This window comes from Molossus molossus, unplaced genomic scaffold, assembly GCF_014108415.1.
Source record: "Molossus molossus isolate mMolMol1 unplaced genomic scaffold, mMolMol1.p scaffold_m16_p_11, whole genome shotgun sequence".
NCBI classification, from domain to species: Eukaryota; Metazoa; Chordata; class Mammalia; order Chiroptera; family Molossidae; genus Molossus; species Molossus molossus.
In genome coordinates this window covers 89,471,771-89,492,463 of record NW_023425346.1, presented here as the reverse complement: position 1 = coordinate 89,492,463, position 20,693 = coordinate 89,471,771, and the positions used below count along the sequence as shown (strand labels likewise).

The 20,693-nt window shown below is 52.8% G+C and overlaps 1 protein-coding gene across 1 annotated transcript; it reads left to right on the top strand.

Moving 5' to 3' along the window:
* Nucleotides 1-2,679: 2,679 nt before the first annotated feature.
* Nucleotides 2,680-19,149, top strand: IGFBP5 (insulin like growth factor binding protein 5). Its single transcript, XM_036254670.1, has 4 exons — nucleotides 2,680-3,722; nucleotides 16,827-17,056; nucleotides 17,603-17,722; nucleotides 18,883-19,149. The coding sequence occupies exons 1-4, from the start codon at nucleotides 3,389-3,391 to the stop codon at nucleotides 19,012-19,014; spliced, it is 816 nt and encodes a 271-aa protein (XP_036110563.1). The 5' UTR covers nucleotides 2,680-3,388; the 3' UTR covers nucleotides 19,015-19,149.
* Nucleotides 19,150-20,693: the final 1,544 nt, after the last annotated feature.

Genomic DNA, 20,693 nt, shown 5'->3' with positions numbered 1-20,693 from the left:
AGGAGTTGAGAACTCCTGGCTCTGCAGGGGGAGGGAACCTGGCCTCTGGCATGTGCTTCTAATGGGAATAAGTGAGCCCCGCCCAATCAGGTTCCTGGATGCAAGCTGTTTTTTCCAGAAGCAACCTGCTGAAGGTGAGCGTGGGCAGACCCAGGCCTTCAGGATGGAAGGCAGGGGAATGAAATCAAGAAAGGCTCTTGAGCATCCATCCCCCAAATCTGTCTTCCCGTGACGGAACTTCCCATCCCACTGTCATACATTAATTACAAACTTGTAGAAGCAAACCCATCTAATCAGTAGTATCCCACCTGCGGACAAAATTACTTTAAACAATCCCAGGCTACTAAGAATTCTTTCGCATGCCCTCCCAGAGTGCTGACCTGAGAGTCCCCTGGATGGTAGTTCAATTCCCATCAGCTCTCAACCCCTCATAACTAAGCCCACTTCTAAGTCCGGATACAGCATGGGCACTTACCGGTTACATTCCCGCAGAGTCCCTTCTCTCCATGGTCCCCTCTGCACCCTAGCCCAAGGACCAGCTCCTGCCACAACCTCCCCTTCCGTCTCCCTACCCTTGAAATCTTCTCTATGAATCATCCCCTCTTCTCTTTACCTGTCCTCATACATTTTATTTTCCAGCCACTGGAAGCCAGCTAGACAAAAAACTTGTCACTGGAGGCTGTCTTTCACAGAACAGAGGGTGCCTGGGACCAGGCAACGTATGCTTCTCTGCAAGTAGCACCACAATTTCCTCATTCGTCTTCAATGCTACCAGTGTGCCTGGGGTGGGCTTCCCTGCCCTGTTGGTGCAGAAACAGGAGCAGGGCCGGGACACACAGCACGCTGTTCGGCCACTCTTCTAGTCTGAACTTGTCACAAAAAAGAAAATAACACATGGCCACCCTCACTCCTCAAATATTTCAACCCAATTCCCCCCCCTAACTTACCAAGCCCCTATGCTGAGGGGAGAAGAAATGACAAAGAGCCACCATGTTTTTTTCTTTTTTCTTTTTTTTCTCAATCATTCCACAGGGCTCCTTCTCCCTCACCCAGCTAACATCTAAAACCCCTCTGGCAATACAAGTGAAAGCAGGACTTTAAACTTCAGCCTGGTTTTTTTAAAGATGTGCCTTTAGGCAAGTAGATAGTAAGAAGAGATCAGAATCTGGGAGTGTTAACAGCACGGAGAGAATTGCTCCTGACCCAAACCAGCAAGAGAAATATTTTCTTAAAAGCAGTCCTGCAGAAAGAATTCTTATCATAGATAAGGGTGCAGTCTAGTGGCAAACTTCGTGAAATGCAGCCCCTTCTCCCAAGGAAAGTTAGAGCAGGAATAAAGGGAGATGTGAAGAGGTAACACTCCCACTCTCGTTTCTCCCAAATGGGCAGCCAAGACGGGTCATGTCTCTTTGACCTGGTTGTGAGGGCCACAACCTGTCCGTGTCGCTTTCAGAAAAAAAACTAAAATCTTCACGGTCCTTCTTTTAACACTTTAGCTTTCTTTTATTTTGCTAAGGAGAGGAGTCCTCAGTGTATAGATTATCCGAGGTCTCCAATGGGGTAATAATGTTCCCGATCAGAATCTCTTTGGAGCAAGTTCCTGTGACCTGTCAGCTCATATTCTTGGAACGTGTATGTCTGTGCTAATTAACCTTATAACAAGCTGTCTGTCTGGACTGTCACCCGTTCCCTCCAAAGATGTGGCCCTGCCCAATAGAAATGCTCCTTTAAAAGAACGTGAAGGGAAGCATTACTCCAATCTGCCTTCGTTCCATCTAAAAATCCCACCCCAGGACATTTGAGATAGCCAGGCAAGATTTTCAGACTGAGCATTTCCTCCAAGTGCAGCCTTTGTAACTCACTGCTCCCTATAATGCCCTGGTCTGAATGCCCCTTCCTGCAAGTATACCACATGCACACCCACCCACAACTTCCCTGGGCCAGCAGTGTAGCAGTAGGAAAGTGGCCACGTCTTGCTTGACTACATGCCGATAGACAGTCACTCCACCAGCAACAGAAACTCTTGATTAAATCCCCTTCCCCAGGCTTTTAGGGGGAAATCCAGGTTTTCTTCTCTTTAATTCAGCTCACCACCCATCCATGGCCATCCTACACTAACAATGCCCCCCCCCCCCCAGCACACACACACACACACACACACACACACACACCTTTACATGGTAACTTAGACACTAGCACACAGCCCTTTACCAAAGTTTGGGAAGAATTTCTTGGGCACCGTATATATCCAGTTGGCTAATTAAAAAAAAAAAAAAAAATGCTTCTCCCTCTAGCCTGGGTCTGGGCTAGTTAAGGGGTAGGAGGGAGGGGGAGACTAAGTTACTCCTCATTGTGTCCACAGAGCACCGAAGAACTCTCACCCCCAGGCCCCCCACCTCCTCCCCCCTCGGGCAGCCCCAGCCCTGTTCCCCTTGCCCCTTTCTTACATTCCGGGGGGAGGAGGGCGCTGTTCGAGCGAAGGGGAGCCCCTGTGTGTCTCGAAGGCCTCTCCCCACCCCCACCCCCACCCCGTGTGAGTTCGTACTGCAAAGCTCCTTGGCATCCTTGCCTGGGTTGGGTGTTGGGGAGCTCAAATTGCAGATACAAACTGGCTGGCAGCCAGGGCCTTCTATTTAAAAGCGCCTGCTCGACCGGAGCCGGTAGTCTCTTTGGAAACTTCTGCGGGGGAAAAGAGCTAGGAAAACTGCAAAGCGGTGTGGGCTTTTTCCTCTTTTTTGCTCCTTCTAATTACCCTCTCCTCCGCTTGCATCCTTCTCCGGGCTTCACGCCGAACCTGCGAATTTCGAAGAGGTGGTTGGAGAGTGGGAGAAAAGAGGTGTTAGGGTTTTGGATTTGAGTGTTTTTTTGGTTGTTATTGTTTTGTTTTTTCTTGATTTCAACAGTTTCCCTACCCTTGCGCCTGCAGCTGCCGCTTTCTACCTGTTCCGCGGCAGCAGCGCGCCGCTAGCCGCTGGCGGTTAGAAAGGAGCAGGGTGTACTTTAGATTTTAAACAAAATTTTTGAAGACAAATCCACTTTTCTCCCCCCACCCCGTCTCCTCCACAGCCTCCGAGCTCTTTATTCGGTGGTTGCTTTGGGGTGGACAATTTTTGGCTTTTCCCCCTGCAGTTCTGACCAGGTCCGGCTTGGGGGTTGTTTGTCCAGCCCCACACCCAGGGCGTGCACCTGGCGCTGCTCTTTTGCCCCCAACCTGTTGCAAGTCTTTCATCCTTGTAACTGGGACTTGCTTGCAGGCACCCCAGCCCTCTAACTCTCCCCACATTTTGCAATTGTCTGGGCGAGGGCACCTGCCGGCTCCCTCCTGGCCGCTTTCTCCCTGCTCTCTCGCTCTCCTGCCCCGCCCCAAGGTAAAGGGAGAGATTTGAAGATGGTGCTCACCGCTGTCCTACTGCTGTTGGCTGCCTTTGCGGGGCCGGCCCAGGGTCTGGGCTCCTTCGTGCACTGCGAACCCTGCGACGAGAAAGCCCTCTCCATGTGCCCCCCTAGCCCCCTGGGCTGCGAGCTAGTCAAGGAGCCCGGCTGCGGCTGCTGCATGACTTGCGCCCTGGCCGAGGGACAGTCGTGCGGCGTCTACACTGAGCGCTGCGCCCAGGGGCTGCGCTGCCTCCCCAGGCAGGACGAGGAGAAACCGCTGCACGCCCTGCTGCACGGCCGCGGGGTTTGCCTGAACGAAAAGAGCTACCGCGAGCAAGTCAAGATCGGTGAGCGCGCTCAGTGTGCCAGTCAGTTACACGGCGCACGGGAGGGGGACGGGACGGGCGGGCCACGCGCGCTTTGCCCAGAAAGTGGCTTAGAGCCGGCGTGCGGCCCGGGAGGAGGGCGGGGAGGGTCTTTGCTCCTAGGAATTGGAGCCCTGGCTGATCCAACTACCCTTGGCTGCTGTCTATCCGAGCCTCTCGCGGTCTTTGCTCCAGCTCCAAGCCATGCTCCCACCCTACTCCACCCCAGCTCTCCCCCCTCGTCTGAATACTGACTCAGCTCCTATTAGGTCTCAAGGTCCAAATTCCCAAGTACTCAATCTCCAGACTGAAAGGGTGCATGTTTCATTATCAACTCCCTCCTTCACCACTTCCTAGCTACCCAACACCTGTTTTTATTTCTGAAGTAAAAAAAAAAAAAAATTTCTTTGTTAAAATATTGATTTAACTGGGGACCTGGAAAGAGAGGCGTTCTGTGCCCTTTTCACCTTTGTCCACCCTAGCCCCTACCCTCCTACCAGTCCCTTCTGACGTTTCTATCCTACCCCAATACACGCGCGCGCCCCCCCCACCCCCCCCCACACACACACACACACGCATCCTTGGTAGCTAATGCCTTTTGGGTGAGGACTTTGATGCCCCACCTACGTGCACACCCATTACTTTTGATTTGATATGATTGATTGTGGTAGCTGGTAAAACAGATTAAAATGCAAAATACATTTTTCCTCCCAAGAAGGGAAAGATTACTTTAGGCACGCAAGGTGGGGTCGGGGAGGTCAGTGGGGTGGGTAGAAAGGAAGCGTTTGGTGTTCCTGTGCTGGATGTTCGTCCCTGAATCTAATTACTTTTACCTCTCCCAAATTTAGATTTTACCTAGGACGAAAGGTGGATGGATATATAGGGTCGGGAGGCAAGAGGGAACGTGAAATTTAGAACTCATAACTTCCCGGGCAGTACTAATCCCCTCCGCCCCCATCTCTCAAACCTGACCACTAGTGGGTGTGGTGTAAATATAAGAGGGGCCCTGGAAACATAGAATGCAAAATAAAAGGGGCGGAGACTGGAAGGACCACGCCCCTGTGCCGCCCCTCCGCCTTCCAGTAGCCCCGCCCCCGGGTTGCCCTGCCCCCAAATTCTCAGCGCCAGAAGTCTAGGGTTTAAAAGGTTGACTGAGCTGCTTGTTAATGAGAACAGTTCTGCCCGCTTTAGACCTGAGTTTCTTTTTGGAGAGTTACCTGATCTTAAGTTTTTTTAAAAATATTTTAATGACATATACACAAAAATCTGCATTCTGAGAAGTCAAACTGATTATTGATTCTCTCCAAAATGGATTAAGACTTGGCTAAATAATATTTATTCTTCGTAGTAACTCTTACTCTTGCATCCCCTTCCACTATGAGCACCCCAACATGAGTTTTCTTAAACTGAAACCTACAGACACTATCGCATAGGAAAGAAGTGCGTCAGTGCTTGAGAGAGTTTTACTAGGTTCAAACCAGATCTTCCAAAATCCTGCAGGTTTTGCGTTACAAGCGGCCGCCTCTCCAGCTTTGCAAGAGGTAGTCTCACTCCGTACTGCAGCCTGCAAAAAAGAGACGAAGAGCAACCTGCAGACCCCGGAGGCCCCAGAGGCCAGTTTGTGGAGTTACTTTTATTAAGAACCACTTTTTAAAGGCCGTCCCGCCCGAGTTCATCGTGGGGGATGTGGACTTGGAAAAAGCTTAGGGAGGGGAGGGGCGGGTAAGAGGAATGAATCGACTTCCTGGCTTGGAAGTGAGCGCTCTGGTTAACTCTCCTGTCACATCGAAAGTATGCCAGGTATCACTCAGCGGCATTCTGGCCCCACTTTTATTTGCCCAACAGAATGGTTGGTGTGATGGGGTAGCCATGGTGTGTGTGCGCGCGCGAAATTGCAGGGAGAACAAATAGGCGAATCCAACTTAGAGAGAGAGAGAGAGAGAGAGAGAGAGAGAGAGAGAGAGAGAGAGAGAAAGGCTTTTGTCCCAAGCAAGATGCCCTTTAGATTTCTCTGCAGCCTCTTCCTCAACTCCCACCTTCAAGGTACCCCGGTACTTCTGGGGCAATACACAGATGCCTCTCTGCCTCCTCCCCACCCCGCCCCTTCTCACCGACTCCACCCCGCCTAGGCAGGTTCCTAACCCACTGAGATCGCGGGGCGGCTGCGTTCTACCTGTGGCCGGGGCTGATGCCTTCCTCCAGGACCGATGAGATGGGAGTGGGCGCTCCTGGCTATAGATTTTTCAACTTGAAAACCGTTGGGTGGGTCCCCAAAAAGTTGGAGATGGCTCAGAGGCATTTCTTAAAGAGTGGGAAATGAACAAAGAGATAACGGAGAGCATCAACTCCTTTGACCAAAATTCCTGTTCCCCAGCACACACCAACACCACTCCCCCCCCCAAAAAAACCCAGCAGTGCTAACTTGAGTGAGCCCCTCCCTTCCGCGGTTTCCATATAAATATAAAGGTATAGATCACACACACACACACACACACCAAAAAACATATGCATATAGAGAGATAGATCTATATCTTTTGTCAATCTCCCCCAAAGGATGCATTTTTGAATTAGTAATGGGGAGCTGTGGAGAGCGAGGTGGCAGGCAGCCAAAGCTTCTGGGAGGAAGAGCGGAGGGCGGAGGGTGAGCCGGCGGGCGGGCGGAGGACTGGTGTTTTGCAGCGCGCGTTGCTGTGCAACGGGAGGGGGAGTCCGCCCTGCAGTCGGGGGCTGGGAGCGCGCGGGGCCCTGCATTTTATCTCGTCCAGTTGAGGGGCAAAGACAGGTACAGAAACAGAGGGCAGTGTGTGTGTGAGACTGGAGGGAGGCGGGAGACTAGTTATTTACTGGGCCAAGCTCAATAAATATCGGTGTGCTGGGTCGTCTCTAGGAAGGGCCAGGCTTTGCTCTGGGCATTGTTTGCAGGAGTCTTGCGGCTTTTTGGGCGGGAGGGCTGCACGCACCTTTGCCCTGGTCTGGGAGAGCTCTCCTGTGCCTGAAAGACATTCAGCTGGGGGATTCGGGGAGAAGTTGATTCTAGGTTTCAGTATAGTCACTGAGAAATAAGAGAGAAAGACAGAAAGTAATGCTTCTGGGAAAGAAATAAAATACCTCAAAAATGAATTCAGCCTTTGCTTCTTTTAGCGGTTTGACCTCCATAACCCTAGCTTCCACTCCAAACCTGGTCCAAATGCCATGTTGAAGTCAAGTCCCAGAGTTACGTTTATTGGCTAAATTTGTGTCTGGGTTGAGCAAGATCATGGAAAACTGAAGGAGGCAGATTCCTTTCCCACCCGCACCCCCTCCTTTTGAAACACTCCTTTGAGAGGCTGGCTGCACTCTGCGCCAACCAAAACGGAGTGGGGAAGAGGAGAGATGTTGCTTTTAACTTGACTTTTCTTACCTCCCCAACCCCCGCCCCTTTCTGCTGTGTCAGCTCGGGCTGGAAGCCTTAGCACAGTTGCCACATTTTCTTTCCATTTTAATGTTCCCCTTCCTAGTTCCTCCCTCCATCTCCCCCTCCCTTTCTCCATCCTCCAATGGCCAAGGCTTCCCCTAAGGGCTTGAGTTTTAAATCAGAGCAGCTGTGAGTTAGTCCCAGGGCTTGGGCTGGATTTGAACAGGCAGGTGGGTTTACAGCTGTAGAGGCAGAATGGGGCTGACCCCAGGAGCCAGAGGTCACCAGGAGCCAGAGGTCACCGGGAGGGTTTCAGCAAAGGGCATGGGAGCAGGAATCCCAGCAGAAGCCTTGGTCCCTTTAATGGGGGAGGGGGGAAGCTAGTGGAAAGAAAAGGTGATTTTTGTCTAAGAATTTTACTTTCTACCTGAGTGATGCCTTTGGAACTTTGAGTTATTTAATGTTTGGAAAATAAAGCTTTAAAGAAGGATCACCATACTCCAGGCCCACTGCATCCAGAAACTGGAAGAATACCATACGGCATCCAGGTACCAAGGAAGAGCTGACCTGGAAGAAGAATGGTTGTGGTGAGAGACCAGGAGGCAGTTTAGAGGGGTTTTGCTTGAGTTTTTGTTTTGCATTTTCACTACAGTTGTTCCAAAAGTTGCAATGCCCAGAGACCATTCCTAAATTGCCATCTGCATAGGTTTTCCAAAACAATGATTTATTCCATACTTGCAAAAGTAAATAAGAAATGAACAAGGAAGCCAGTTCTAAGCTTCTATTATACTTTTCCCTATATCCAGAGAATCCCCCACATTTTATCCAGTTGCATTTCTTTCTATGATTTCTATTATAATGTTCCATATATATCTCCAAAGGAGTGACTGGAAATCTCTATAAGGGATGAGGTGGTCTTTCCTGCCTAGCCACTTGGCTTAGCAGTCTTAATATCTCTCCAGGAATTGCCTGGGTATTGGCCAAAGAATGCGAAAACGGGAAGGACCCCATGTGATCCTTGACGTCAAGGCCCTCATTTTACTGATAGGGATGCTGAGACCCAGAGTGTGGAGTCACTTGCCCAAAATTAGATGCAGGGACTAGAACTCAGAATCAGAACTAGAACTCAGCTCTTCCTTATTGATTTTAGGGCTCCCTTTTGCTATTCCTGGCTTTCTTTACTAGTCACCAGGACTCTTGCCTGGACCCAGGCTAACCTGCAATAAGGCCTTGGGCCAACATCGCCGGATGGTATCATCCCATAATGAGGGTTGTGAAGATAAAATAAGAGCTCAGAACTTGGGGGTGCTCCATTTCAGGGGAAACGAAGTAGCCCAACATGGAGAATGCAGCACCCTTGTTATTTTCAATCACACCCTGTTCCGTCCCTTTTTCCACAGTCTTGCAAACAAGGCTTGCTTAGGCCAGTGGTTTGGTGAGGGATAGGGGGTTAGGAGGGAGGAAAGAGACTTCAGGTCCATGTGCCAAACCTCATTTCCTGAGTGATGGAGATCTCCCGATGCGGACTGGCAGCCAGGCCCTTGCAGCCCCTGGGCTGTGCAGTGGTCTGTGGTCTCTAAGGAGAACCTGGCACAGAGTGGCTGCTTCTCATGGCCGCCAGCCTCCACCAGCGCAGGCTTTTCATGGAGCCAGGCAAGCAGGAGGATGAGATGGGGGCGGGGGGGGGGGGGGTAGGATGAGGGAGTGGTTGGGAGACTTCTTCATCAGAAGAAAAGAGAGAAAAACCAAGTACCACCCTAACCGGGTTGCTCAGTTCATTGGAGCACTGAACTGTACACCAAAAAGGTTTCGGGTTCAATTTCTGGTTGGGGTGTGTATGGGAGAATAGATGTCTCTCTCTCTCTCTCTCTCTCTCTCTCTCTCTCTCTCTCTCTCTCAAATCAATAAACATAGCCTCGGGTGAGGTTGAAAACAAAACAAAACTGCCTGCCAAGGATTTGATAAGAAAAAGCAAGAGGGCCCCGCAGCTTCTGAACACACTCAGACATTTAGATCTTTCAGAGGAAGAGAAGACAGGCCTCCAGATTACTGGGATTGGTCTGAGGAATTCCTAAGAGCCATCCTGGTACATCCTGGAGGCCATGGCAGCTGCTCCTCCAGGGATGCTCAAGAAGGAGGCAAATAGGATACTCCCCTCTTTCCAATCTGTTAGACTGCCAGGTGAGCCCACAGGAAGTTTTAAAATCAATGGGCTCTCTCACTTTTGATTGCTCAGACTTCCCCTTGCCAAACCCTGAAACAAGGCCCAGACTGAATGTACACTCAGAACCCAGCCTCATGTGACCTCTACTGGCTTGTAGAGATGCTTTATGTGGGCTCCAGGTATTCTGAACCTGAACTGTACCATCGCAGCTGTAATGTCTCTGCCACCCCAGCAAAGATGGCCCTTGTTCCAGACCCTGTAGAACAGCGCTGTTCAGGGGAAATATAATACAAGCCACATCTGTGAAATGTTCTAGTAGCCACCAGCTAGCTCCTCCCACACCTGAGAGGGAATTGCTGTCTCTACTCTCTCCTCCTGCCCCCACAGAGTCAAAGAAGAAAAGTGTCTGAGCTGTGATTGATGGACAAAGATGATTCCCTTGTTTGACTCATACCATTGCCTCTCTTCTTGGAGGGAGCAGGGAGAGTTCAAACCACCTGTTCTCTGCCGCCCCCTCCTGGTCATGTAGCCCATGCAGGGAATGTGGCTGCCTAATTGTAAAGTTCTGAATGGGCTGTAATGAGTCATAAGTGGGAGTGTTGCCAGGTCAGAGAAATAAACCCGGGCTTCCTCCCCCTCCTCATCTCCCATTCTTTTATCCAGAGGCTGGTCCCTACCTAGCGCCCCCATTACTTTCTGGTTTGGGATGTGTAGGGGGATAGATATTTCTACTGAGCATGCTCCGCCTTCTCCACTAGAGAAACCTGGCTGGAGACATTCATCTAGGAGGTTGTGCATCAGTGTGCATTTCTTATGTGTCAATTTCTTACCAGCTGTCTCCCAGGGATCAAGAAATGTGTGCCAGAGTCACAGCCCTGAATCCTGGTTTGGGCCCAGGGGAAATAAAAATGAGGAGGATCCTGTCCTTACCTCTGGTCCCTGGACAATGGGGAATGTGTGAGTGGAACCCCACCTCTCATTCTGGGGGAGTGTCACCAACTTCACACCTGCCACATCTACACTGTGGAGGGTGGCTGGTCACCTGCTCTCTCTCCATCTGTAGGGAAGATGCTTCACTGCAGGGCGAGCCCTCTCTGTGGGCACTGGCTCCCAGAAGCACCCGTGCAAAGTCTCTCTCACCTGGGGTTGGCTGCCAGACTCCCCAGAGACAAGGATAAAGGCGTCACTTTCTGGCAGAATATTCTGCATCCAGGGAGCCTTAGATCTTGTGACGCACAGATAAGATACCTGTCAGCCAGGGCGCAAGCAACCAAATTCTTCATCAATGATTGGGACGAGGGAGGTGAGAGGCCACAGAGACCTGTGCTGGGAGGTAATTAGCACATATCAACTCACTTAATCCTCATAACATCCCTGTGTAGAAGGGGCAGTTGTTATACTCCCCAGAAGTCAGATGGGGAAACCGAGGCGAAGAGACTAAGAGTGGTCACAGTAAATCTGCACCAAGGTTTATTGAACCATCGTTAGCAGCCCCATCTTCCTCCCAAGAAGGGTGGCTGAAGGTTAAGGGCAGGTAGTCTGGCTATGTTTATCCACCTTGCTATACGATGTCATTATTTCTCTGCTTAGGATAGAGATGTGACATACCCACGTTGGTCAACTTTACTGTTGGTTTACAGCGCTTAACCATGTTAGTTTGCCTGGCCTGGAATGGGGTGGGAGCTTGAAAGGAGCTCAGCAGGGTAAGCCGGTTGCCCTCACTGTCTGGTCACTGACTCTGAACCTGCTCCCACCTCTGCCTCTCGCCCCAAGTCAACAGGACCCCCCTTCTGTGTCTTGCCACTCCTCCCATCTTGCAACTGAGAATGACGGTTGTTTAGGTTTGTTTTCCTCTTGGAAAGTCAGTGCTAATTTCCTTCTCAGCTCATAACTCAGGTTAAAAGGAGCCCAGAACATGCACGTCTGTGACTGACCACAGAGGAAAAGAAAACAGTGTCTTTGAAGAGAGACTAGGACCAGGCAGACACTGGTTGGGGGTGGAATGGGCAGGAGCAGGTCGCTGGACTCCCCTGGAAGGCTCTGCAGCCCCGCCCTAGCCGCCCTGTCCCCTTTGTCTCTCTGCAGAGGCACGCACACGCAGTGTAATTGAGTCATTTGGCATCTGCAGCTGGGAAACAGTCAGACTTCAGGAGACTGAGACATGCCTTATGGTTTTTTAAACAGTGAGCAGTGGATCCGTTATTCTCCTAGGAGCCTCAGACTGTAGCAAAGAGCAGGAGACTGCAGGTTGGCTAGGAAACGGGGCAAGGTTGGGAGGGGACATGGAGCACCTAGCCATACCCAGGCATGGATTAGTGCCCTCCGACCAGTTGTCCAGTAGAATTTTCTGCCAAAATAGATGTGGCTACTGAGTACTTGAAATGTGGCCGGAGCAACTAAGGAGTTGAATTTGTCATTTGATTTCATATTTGCTCATTTAAATAGCCACATGTGGCTAGCGGCTACTGTATTGGACAGTGACATCTGAGACCAAAGAGACGCCCCGCAAATCCAGGGGGTTCCCACTTCTGTCACTGTCCTGTGAGGTTCATTCTTCGCTGCCTTGCTCCGTCTGTGGCAGTGTTGTGCTTACAGACTGTGGCACCTGTGGGACGACCCCTCAGGGCGTCCCCTGAGCTCTAACCTACCCCAGTTTATAGACAGAAAAGCCTCTAGACCCACCTCACTTTGTCTCTTGCGTAGGTCAATGCATCTGTCCATTTAAAGATTATTTGTGGAGAACCATATGCCGGAGAGACAAAGATAAATGGCAAACCTCTGCCCTTAAGAAGATGACTGTTAAAATTCCACAGAGGGAGCTAGAATGAGAGCCCGTGGAAAGCCAGCTCCCTTTTCATTCCTTGTAGAGAGATTCCGGGCGAACCCATCTTGTCTTCTGGCTAGAAAAAGAGACTTTCCTCTGTCCAGGTCCAGGTGGCCTGGCAAAGCCCTGCATTCTTCCTGCGCTGTGAATTCCAAGTACGCCTCAGTTTCTTCCGTTTCTGTAAGCAGAGTCACGAGGTCTGGGCCACCCAGCTTTCTCTGAAGTTTGATTATGAGGTTAAGCTAGAATGGGAACTACCACCAGCCGGGAGGGGGCTGCTCATGGTGCCAGGGCGGGACCGGGAGCCCCAGGGTGGGAGGTCAGATTGTGAGGAACAGCCGGTCCCCAGCTGGACCCATCCATTTCTGTAACGGGAGCAAGGTGGGATCAGAGTGTTTCTGAAGAGTATGCACCTGGCAAAGCATCCTGCCCCTGCGAGGAAACGGCGGCAGCAAGAGGGTGTGTGGAAGACTGTGGTGGAGCCTGGGGGGGGCGTGTGCCTGGTGCACCTGTGCTGTGGGTAGACCTGCCCACCTCCGCGTGCCTCTGGGTCCCAGCGGCCAGGCCTGTGTGTGCTGGGACATGAGAATGGTGTAGTCCTCAAGCAGGTGTCCTTGTGAGGACAGGGAGGGCCCATGTACCCGTCCTGCTTCACTGAATGTTAGCGCACCAGTGTGGATGGGCAGCGCCTTCTGAATGGAGGAGCTGAGGTGGCCAGCATAGCGTGGCAGGGTCTGGGCCTCAGAGAGCAGGAGGGTGGGAGTCAGAGCGGAATCACACCCCGAAGGTAAATATCAGGACAGTGACAGCTCTCGCTTCCTCGGTCGTCAGGCAAGATCGTGGAACTAAAGGAGAACAAGACAGCATTCCCCATTTTCCATCCTCCGGCATGACATCCAGAGATGTCACTTCCTCCCCTGGTCATTTGTCAGTTGCAGATGAAAGAAACAGCTGGGGGTTCTGCACAGATAAAGCCGGGCCCTTCCCCGCGTCTCCAGTTCCCACACCTGCTCTCTCCACCCTCCCCTCCCGTGGGTCCTTTCCAGTCCTCGCGTGTCCATCTCCCTGACTCTTCACACAAAGAGAAGGAGAGGTTTTGGGGTGGTTTTTCACAGAAACAGGCACACAAGTTCCAATTTTTAAGATTACTTCCAGCCCCTAGCAATAAGCACCTGGGGCCTGTGGTCGTCAGTCTCCTCCGCCATCTACTGGCCACTTGGGGGTATTGACCAGTTTGATGAACAGGTTCCATAACCACTGCACCTCTGTCCCTTCTGTTGCTGTTGCTGTTGCTGTTGCTGTTCGTGTGGGTCGGGCAACCTCACCAGGAAGTCCTCCCTTATATCTCACTTAAATCCCTTCCACAACCTCAGTCCACTTTCCCTTGATGAAATAGCTCAGGAGCTGCCAGTCGACTCGCGCCTTCTTGGTTGACCTCAAACTTAAGCCCTTCCCAAACTGAGAGCCTATTTATGACTCGGCCACCAAGCAGCTGTGTGGAGCGCGCCGGCTCCGGCATCCAGCTCTGGGTCTCTGTTCCAGCCCATTAATCTCCCTGGTGCGGCCCTGGCTTCGCTCCAACTTTCCACGGCCTCTCTGGAGCCTACAGGTGACCACAAGACCCTGATGAGTATCTTTGATACTCGACTCTCCTGCTGCCTAAGTAATAGGTCCCATGGGGTTAAGTGGCACCAAAAACCGGGAGGCACATCAAACCCAGCCTGCCCTGCGGAGCAGCAAAGCAGCGGAAACCTGGGGAGGGCACGCTCTGGGGTGCCCCGCCCTGGCGAGGCCAGGGGAAGGAAGGAAGCAGAGAGGTTTGCAAACGTGTTTTGAGCTCCTTAAAGAGGAATGCACAGTTGTTTTCTGGTGTCATCATTGCTTAGCCCTGAGCCAATACTTGGACACTTTCACAGAAAAGACTAAGAGAGGTCAAGGTAAATTTGCCCCAAAAGTTCATCACACCAGTAACAGCCCCAAATTCCTCCCAGGAAGGGAGACTCAAGGTTAAGTCTGGCCCGCAGCTCTTGTTAGAAAATGTTCTATAGTGAGAAGTCTTGGGAAGACCTGTTGATACCCTCAGGGCTGGGAGCTAACACACTTCTTGTCCACCATGGTGGACAAGACTCCCTGCCCTGCGAGAGAAGGTGAAATGACATCTGGCAGATGGCAGCCTCTGACCAAAGGAACAAAGGGGTCCTCCCAAAATAGGGGTCCAGAGGAGGAGGGGTGACACCCCCCTCCCAGATGTCTTTAAGAACTAGAAAAAGCGCCTCTAGGATAGGTGCGTGCACTTATTCCTGCTCCGACACAGAGGGACCAGCAGGACCTTTGGAAGGATCCCGGGAGCTGGTCCAGACCAGTAGAGGTGAGCAGCTTCCTGGGACCCCTCCCACTGGAGAGGTGACTCTGGAGTTCGGCTTCTCAAATATCCCTGGAGACAATTTGCTGGCCTTCCAGGCCAGGTCGGTGGAGCCCCTGAAAGAAACATGCATCTCTTCATGGTCAGCACCGGGCCCCCCTCCCTCCTCCCCTCACTTCATCTGGTTATAGTTTTGACTGGGAAAGGGGTATGGCCATGCGCCCCAGAATGTCCCAGCCTTTCATTGGCAACCATCCTTTGCCCTCTCCCCTGTGTTTTGAGGATAAGAGTGCTTGTTTTTTCCCCAGAGAGGTTGGTGACATGCCTCGTGTCCCTCAGTAAGCCGGGCTCAGCAACCTGTCCACTCCATGGTTCGCTTTTCCTCTCCTCACCTCCTCTCCCCGAGACCGGAGCCTCCAGTTTGGGCCTGAGTTACTAGGTCACAGAGCCCTAGCCTTTCGATTGTGCAGAGTCCCCCAAGCCAGCTGTGCTCCTCCCTGCGTCACCCGCATTCTAGCTCGTCCCACTAGGAAGAGAAGCAGGTTTGCCTACAGCACCACTACTAGCTGACTGCTGGAAGGCTCACTGCCCTGCCCGGGCACATCGATGGTGATGAATCACCTTGCTGTGGCAGAGTCGGACCACCGGGTCTAGATACGGCGGGAAGACGGGGTGAAAGCAGGGGACGGGGAACCTGGTGCTGAGTTTGGTTCAGAGAGAGCCTGCCCCCCGGCTTTGCTCTCTGCTTTCTCCCTGTCACCCTCCTGTCCGGTGACTACATCCCTTCCTCTCCTATGGATAAATAACCCAAATCAGCTAACCACCCAGAGCCCTGCAAACCTTGAAGGCTTCTTCAGAGTGGGGAACTTCCCCGCCAGGGCCTGAAAGACTGGATACCTGTTCAAAGAAATGGGACGAATCCCAAGCCAACACACAAACAGGTGCCTGGGAGCTTCCTGCCACCTGCCATCCTGACCAAGTTTGGCCAGGTCTCCAAACACCTTCCTTAACACACACCTGTAACTTCCCCGGTGCCCTGGGGACACAAAACAGTGTCTTCTCACCCAGCTTCTCTCCCCCTACATCTCCCCTCCCCCCACCTGCTAGGTTCCTCCCCTATTTCCCGTCAGTGCCTGGCCCTCCAGCTCCTGGGTAGCCCAGTGATAGCAAAGTGGGTGGAGCATAGGATTTTCCTGCACCCGTTGTTATTTGGGGTCACCTCAAAGCCCTGTTTTCTTTTTCTTAAATTTGAAAAGAAAAGAGGGCAATGAAGAGAGGGCCTCCCTGCCTTTGCCCACACTGCCCTGCACCCCTGCACCCGGTCTCACGTGGGCATCCTGGCCACGCCCTCCCTCCCTGAGTCTGCACAGGCCGGTGGGCAAGGAACCGAGAGGAGAAACAGGGACCCAGAGGAGGGTGCCTGTGCGGTTAGAAAAAATGGAAATCCGTGGACCGAGAAAAGCCTGGACAGGTGGAATTAACAGATCAACAAATAAATGAACAAAGTCCTACTTCTTTAAAGGTCATAAGTCAGCTAAGTATAGACTGTCACCAAGTCACCCCTATATATAACTGTGCCAGTGCCCGCCAGCTGTCAGCCTCGCTTGGCCTGGAGCTGTGTTACGTTCCAGCCCATCCAGGGCCCAGAGCGCAGAGCCAGAGCAGGGAGCAAGGCCTCCAGGTCCCTCGTCTCCCCACCCACCGGCACTGTTCCCCTCCAGGCCCATACCTCGGACTTCCCAGGTCCCCTCCTCCCGTTCTTCATGATGGTCCCATAACCCTGCTAGTCCAGACCCGCAGGACCCTCCTGTCCCCTCCTGTCCCCGGTTCCCCAAATCCAAATGTTTCTGCAGTCCAGCAGTTCTGAAGGCTCAAAGACCTCACAGGAGGTTACACTTGGCCTTTCCTGCCCACGCCCTGCTGTCCCCCGTTTCCCTGTGACAGCCAAGATCTCCAGGTTGTGTTCTTGCATCAAAGCCTCACCCAGCCACCACGCCATCTTCTTAGCCAGCCCCACAAGCCTGAGCCTTCCCAGAGGCCACTTGCCCCTTTCCTCATCCCTGCCCCAGAAGTCCTCTCCCTCCTGTCAGCCCTCCCTCGCTTAGCAGCTTGACTTTTTCAACACTCCCCCAACTCCGTGAAGTCTTCCTAGATTCACGCTGTGGGGCTCCGGTCATGCCAGCAACTTCCCACAACTTACGTGAGCATTGACTCTGACACTCTGGGTCTATATAAGCTCCAGGAGGACGGGGACCTCGTCTCTTCACCCCACCTTCAGAGCCTGGGGCTCTGCCCGCTGTCTCAGCCCCCGAGGCTGACCCTGCACCTCCTTCTCCCTGCAGAGAGAGACTCCCAGGAGCAGGAGGACCCGACCACCTCTGAGATGGCCGAGGAGACCTACTCCCCCAAGATGTTCCGGCCCAAGCACTCTCGCATCTCCGAGCTGAAGGCCGAGGCTGTGAAGAAGGACCGTAGGAAGAAGCTGACCCAGTCCAAGTTTGTGGGGGGAGCTGAGAACACTGCTCACCCCCGGGTCATCGCTGCGCCTGAGATGAGACAGGAATCTGAGCAGGTGAGTCTCGAGGCTCCCTCGCGATCCCTCTGCGTTCACCCCGGCAGCCCCTGCCCTGACTTGCATCTAGATGAGCATTTGTGGCGCAGGAGGTGCTGCGCTAGACCTAGTGAAGGGCCTCGCAGTGGAGAGTTTTTAGAGCTTACATGTGTCAGGACCCGAATTTGTCTGCCTGAGCAGGAGCAGAGGCGGTGCTCGTGGATAGTGCCAGCCAGCCACACAGAGCACACGAGCGAACGCCGGGTGTGTGAATGCCCTGGCGCTGTGTCCTCCCCTGCGCAGGCGCTGAACATTGTCTAGAGCATGCACAGAGGACCACCTCTGGACGTGACTACTCACAGCGGGAAGGTTGAGGGTGGGTGACATATGGGACCGCGTGTGCACACTTTACACACCCAGGGTGCGTAACAGGTGACAGGGAGGGAAGCAACTGATGGGAGCTAACGGCGGTGGCGTCCCCCGCAGACCCTTCAGGGGCCATGCACTCTGCCCATGTGGGGGGTTTCCACTGGGTCCTGCGTGCTCTTACCCCCTTGTCGCACACAGGGCCCTTGCCGCAGACACATGGAGGCGTCCCTGCAGGAGCTCAAAGCCAGCCCTCGAATGGTGCCCCGTGCCGTGTACCTTCCCAACTGTGACCGCAAAGGATTCTACAAGAGAAAGCAGGTATGCCCCGTCCCGTGACCCCAGCTTCGAAGGGCTCCCGGAAGGGCACTTGCCAGGAAACCTCTACCTCTGAATGCCTGAAACCTCTGTCACTAACAAGAGTGTTTTTCAAACCTCAAATGTGCACACCACAAACATGCTTTTTCTCATTCCCTCCTATGCTACAGTCTACTTACGTGCTAATAGTTCACCTTATTTACATGGGTTTCACTAGGCGAAGGGAGAGAGAGACACGGTTTGTTTTTCCACTTGTTCACCCAGAACCTTGGCGTATCGGGACCCCACTCTCACCAACAGCCCCCGGCCAGGGCCACACGGACCGTGAAGGGAAATATCGCTGTGGCACATCACATGTTGTGTGTGTTATTTTCTGACACACACACACATACGTGCATATATATGACTTTAAAGTGCATTGTCACCATGTGCCACCTGAAATCGCCACCCGGTGGTGCTGAGCCTCTAAAGCTGGATCTGCCTTCCCTGTGGCACTGGTTCTGAGCCTCCCCCGCAGCAGAGTCACCCGGCGGGCTTGTGCAGACACTCCCCACCCTGCCCCCGAGCGTCTGATCCGTGGGTCTGGTGGACTCCAAGAATTTTGCTTTTCTGACAAGTTCCCTCCCATGTGACCCTGATGCTCCATAAGCGTCGCCTCCCCTAAGTTAGGGCTCGGGAGCCGGGCAGCCTCAGGTCAGTCCTTGGCCCTCCCCCTCACCAGCTGTGTCCTCTTGCTCCAGCTCTGTGTAAAATGGAGAATACCTGCTCTTACTATTTTCACACGATTATGAGGAACAGTAGGTTAATCTCTGTAAAGCACTCAGAACGGTACCTACTACATAGTAAGTATTAAATAGCAGTGCTGGTACCTGATATAAAGCTGCAGCAGGGATGCCTCCTATGATGATGATTGTTATTATTATCAGATCATATAGCTCTCTGGAGAATACCACGTTGGAAGATGCTAAGTGGTTGACGTAAAACAGAGGTTAGAAGAGGTAGCAAAAGTCAGACTGCCCGAATGACGATTTCCCCAGGCCCTCCCGCGCAGTGGGGACACCAGAACCCCAAAGGTCTCAGGGTGGGAAGATGGAGGGCCAGGCAAGGGTGGAGCCTCCTCGAGGCACGGCCACCCTCATACCTGTCTCTGTCCACACCCCCAGTGCAAGCCTTCCCGTGGCCGCAAGCGTGGCATCTGCTGGTGCGTGGACAAGTACGGGATGAAGCTGCCGAGCATGGAGCACGTGGAGGGGGATTTTCAGTGCCACGCCTTCGACAGCAGCAATGTTGAGTGATGCGTCCCCTCCCCGTCCTCCCCTCACCCGATCCCACCCCCAGCCCCAACTCCAGCCAGTGCCTCCCTCCACCCCAGGACGCCACTCATTTCATCTCATTTAAGGGAAAAAAAATACATATATCTATCTAATTGAGGAAACTGAGGACCTCGGAATCTCTAGCAAGGTCTCAACTTCGAAAACGGCAACAACGGAGATGAAAAAAGTTAAGGAGACCCCCCTTTTAAATGGTTTTCTTTTTGAGGCAAGTTGAACGAACAGGGAAGGAAAGAGAGGAAGAAGAGAGGCAGAGAGGGAAGGGGACGTGTGTGTCCCAGAGAGGAAACGAGGAACAGAATTAGGAAGAGGAAGGAGAGTGTGGGCGGAAGGGAAGGTCCCAGGCATCAGGGCGGGCCCGCCTCCCATGTGCAGCCCTGGTCCGAGCTGGGGAGACACTGGGCACGAGGGTTTCGGCCCAACATGTGGTGTTTGGTGACACACTCGGAGCTTCCCCCGTTCGGATTGGTCAGGGGGAGAAAGGAAAAGCCTAGGTGTCAGGCCTCTCCTGGGTGTCTCCTCTGGCCAGCAGTGTGGGCGGCTCGAACCCTCCTTCCTCTGCTCACCCCAGTAGAGTGCTCTCTCCCCCCAAAATTTAGGAAAACTAAAATGCATTCCATTCCCCTCAAAACAAATTAATAACCAAGTGGTATTAGATAGATTTTCCTAAGCAGACACATAAGGATTAAGTATGTATGCTTATTTCCCTGTGCAAACGATTAGAAATCGATACGCACCCAACACTGGAGAGACTTGCTCCTCCGGGGTGACTAGAACCACGCTGAGGCCTGTGGCTTCAGCCCCTCAACGCATTCGATTTGCAGGCAGCGCGGCCTCTGTGGGGGAGGGCAGGCTGAAAAAAATGTGGGCTTGTATTTATCTACAAGGCTCCCTGTAGTCATATATAGGCATATACATCTATTTTCTTTCTTTTCTTTTTTTCTTTCCTCCTTCCTTTTTTTCAAAGATTTGCATTAACTTTTCAAAGTAGTTCCTACGGGGGCATTGAGGAGCTTCCTCATTCTGGGAAAACCAAGACTAACTCACAGGCTTCTAACCCGACCCATAGCACCAGGCCTGCCTGCCTCCGTGAGCAGGAAACCCAGCCCGTTGTGGGACACAGTGCTGGACATTTTCATGACTTCCCACATGCACACGTGTTCACACGTGCCACCCAGCCAGGTGGACGAGAGCACCCCGTGTGTACCCACCATGCTCCCTGGCACATCCCTTCAGACCCTCCAGAAGTAACCATCTCCAGACCCACACTGAGCGAGCCCAGCAGGTCCCAGGTGGACCCACTGGCCCACCCAGCCTTCCCAGCTCACCTGGGCAGGGCCTGCGTTTTGAAAGCCTCCTCGCTCTTCACGCTGGCGGAGCAGGAGAGACAGAAACGAGAGACGGCAGACGGGACAGGGAGGTGAACCGGCTTCAGCACAGGGAAGCAGGAAAAATGACTGTTCGGGCCAGAGAGGTGGCATGAGGGACAGGAAGCTGGGGGAACAGGGGCTGGTGGCCCCATTCTAGCTTTGAAGCAAGGCAACAGGAAGGGGGACCCAGGCAGAGACACTTCCCTGGCTCCCCACCTGATCAGCCCTCTGGGATTCAAGAGGAAGAAGAGAGGAAAATGGGGAACAGACTGG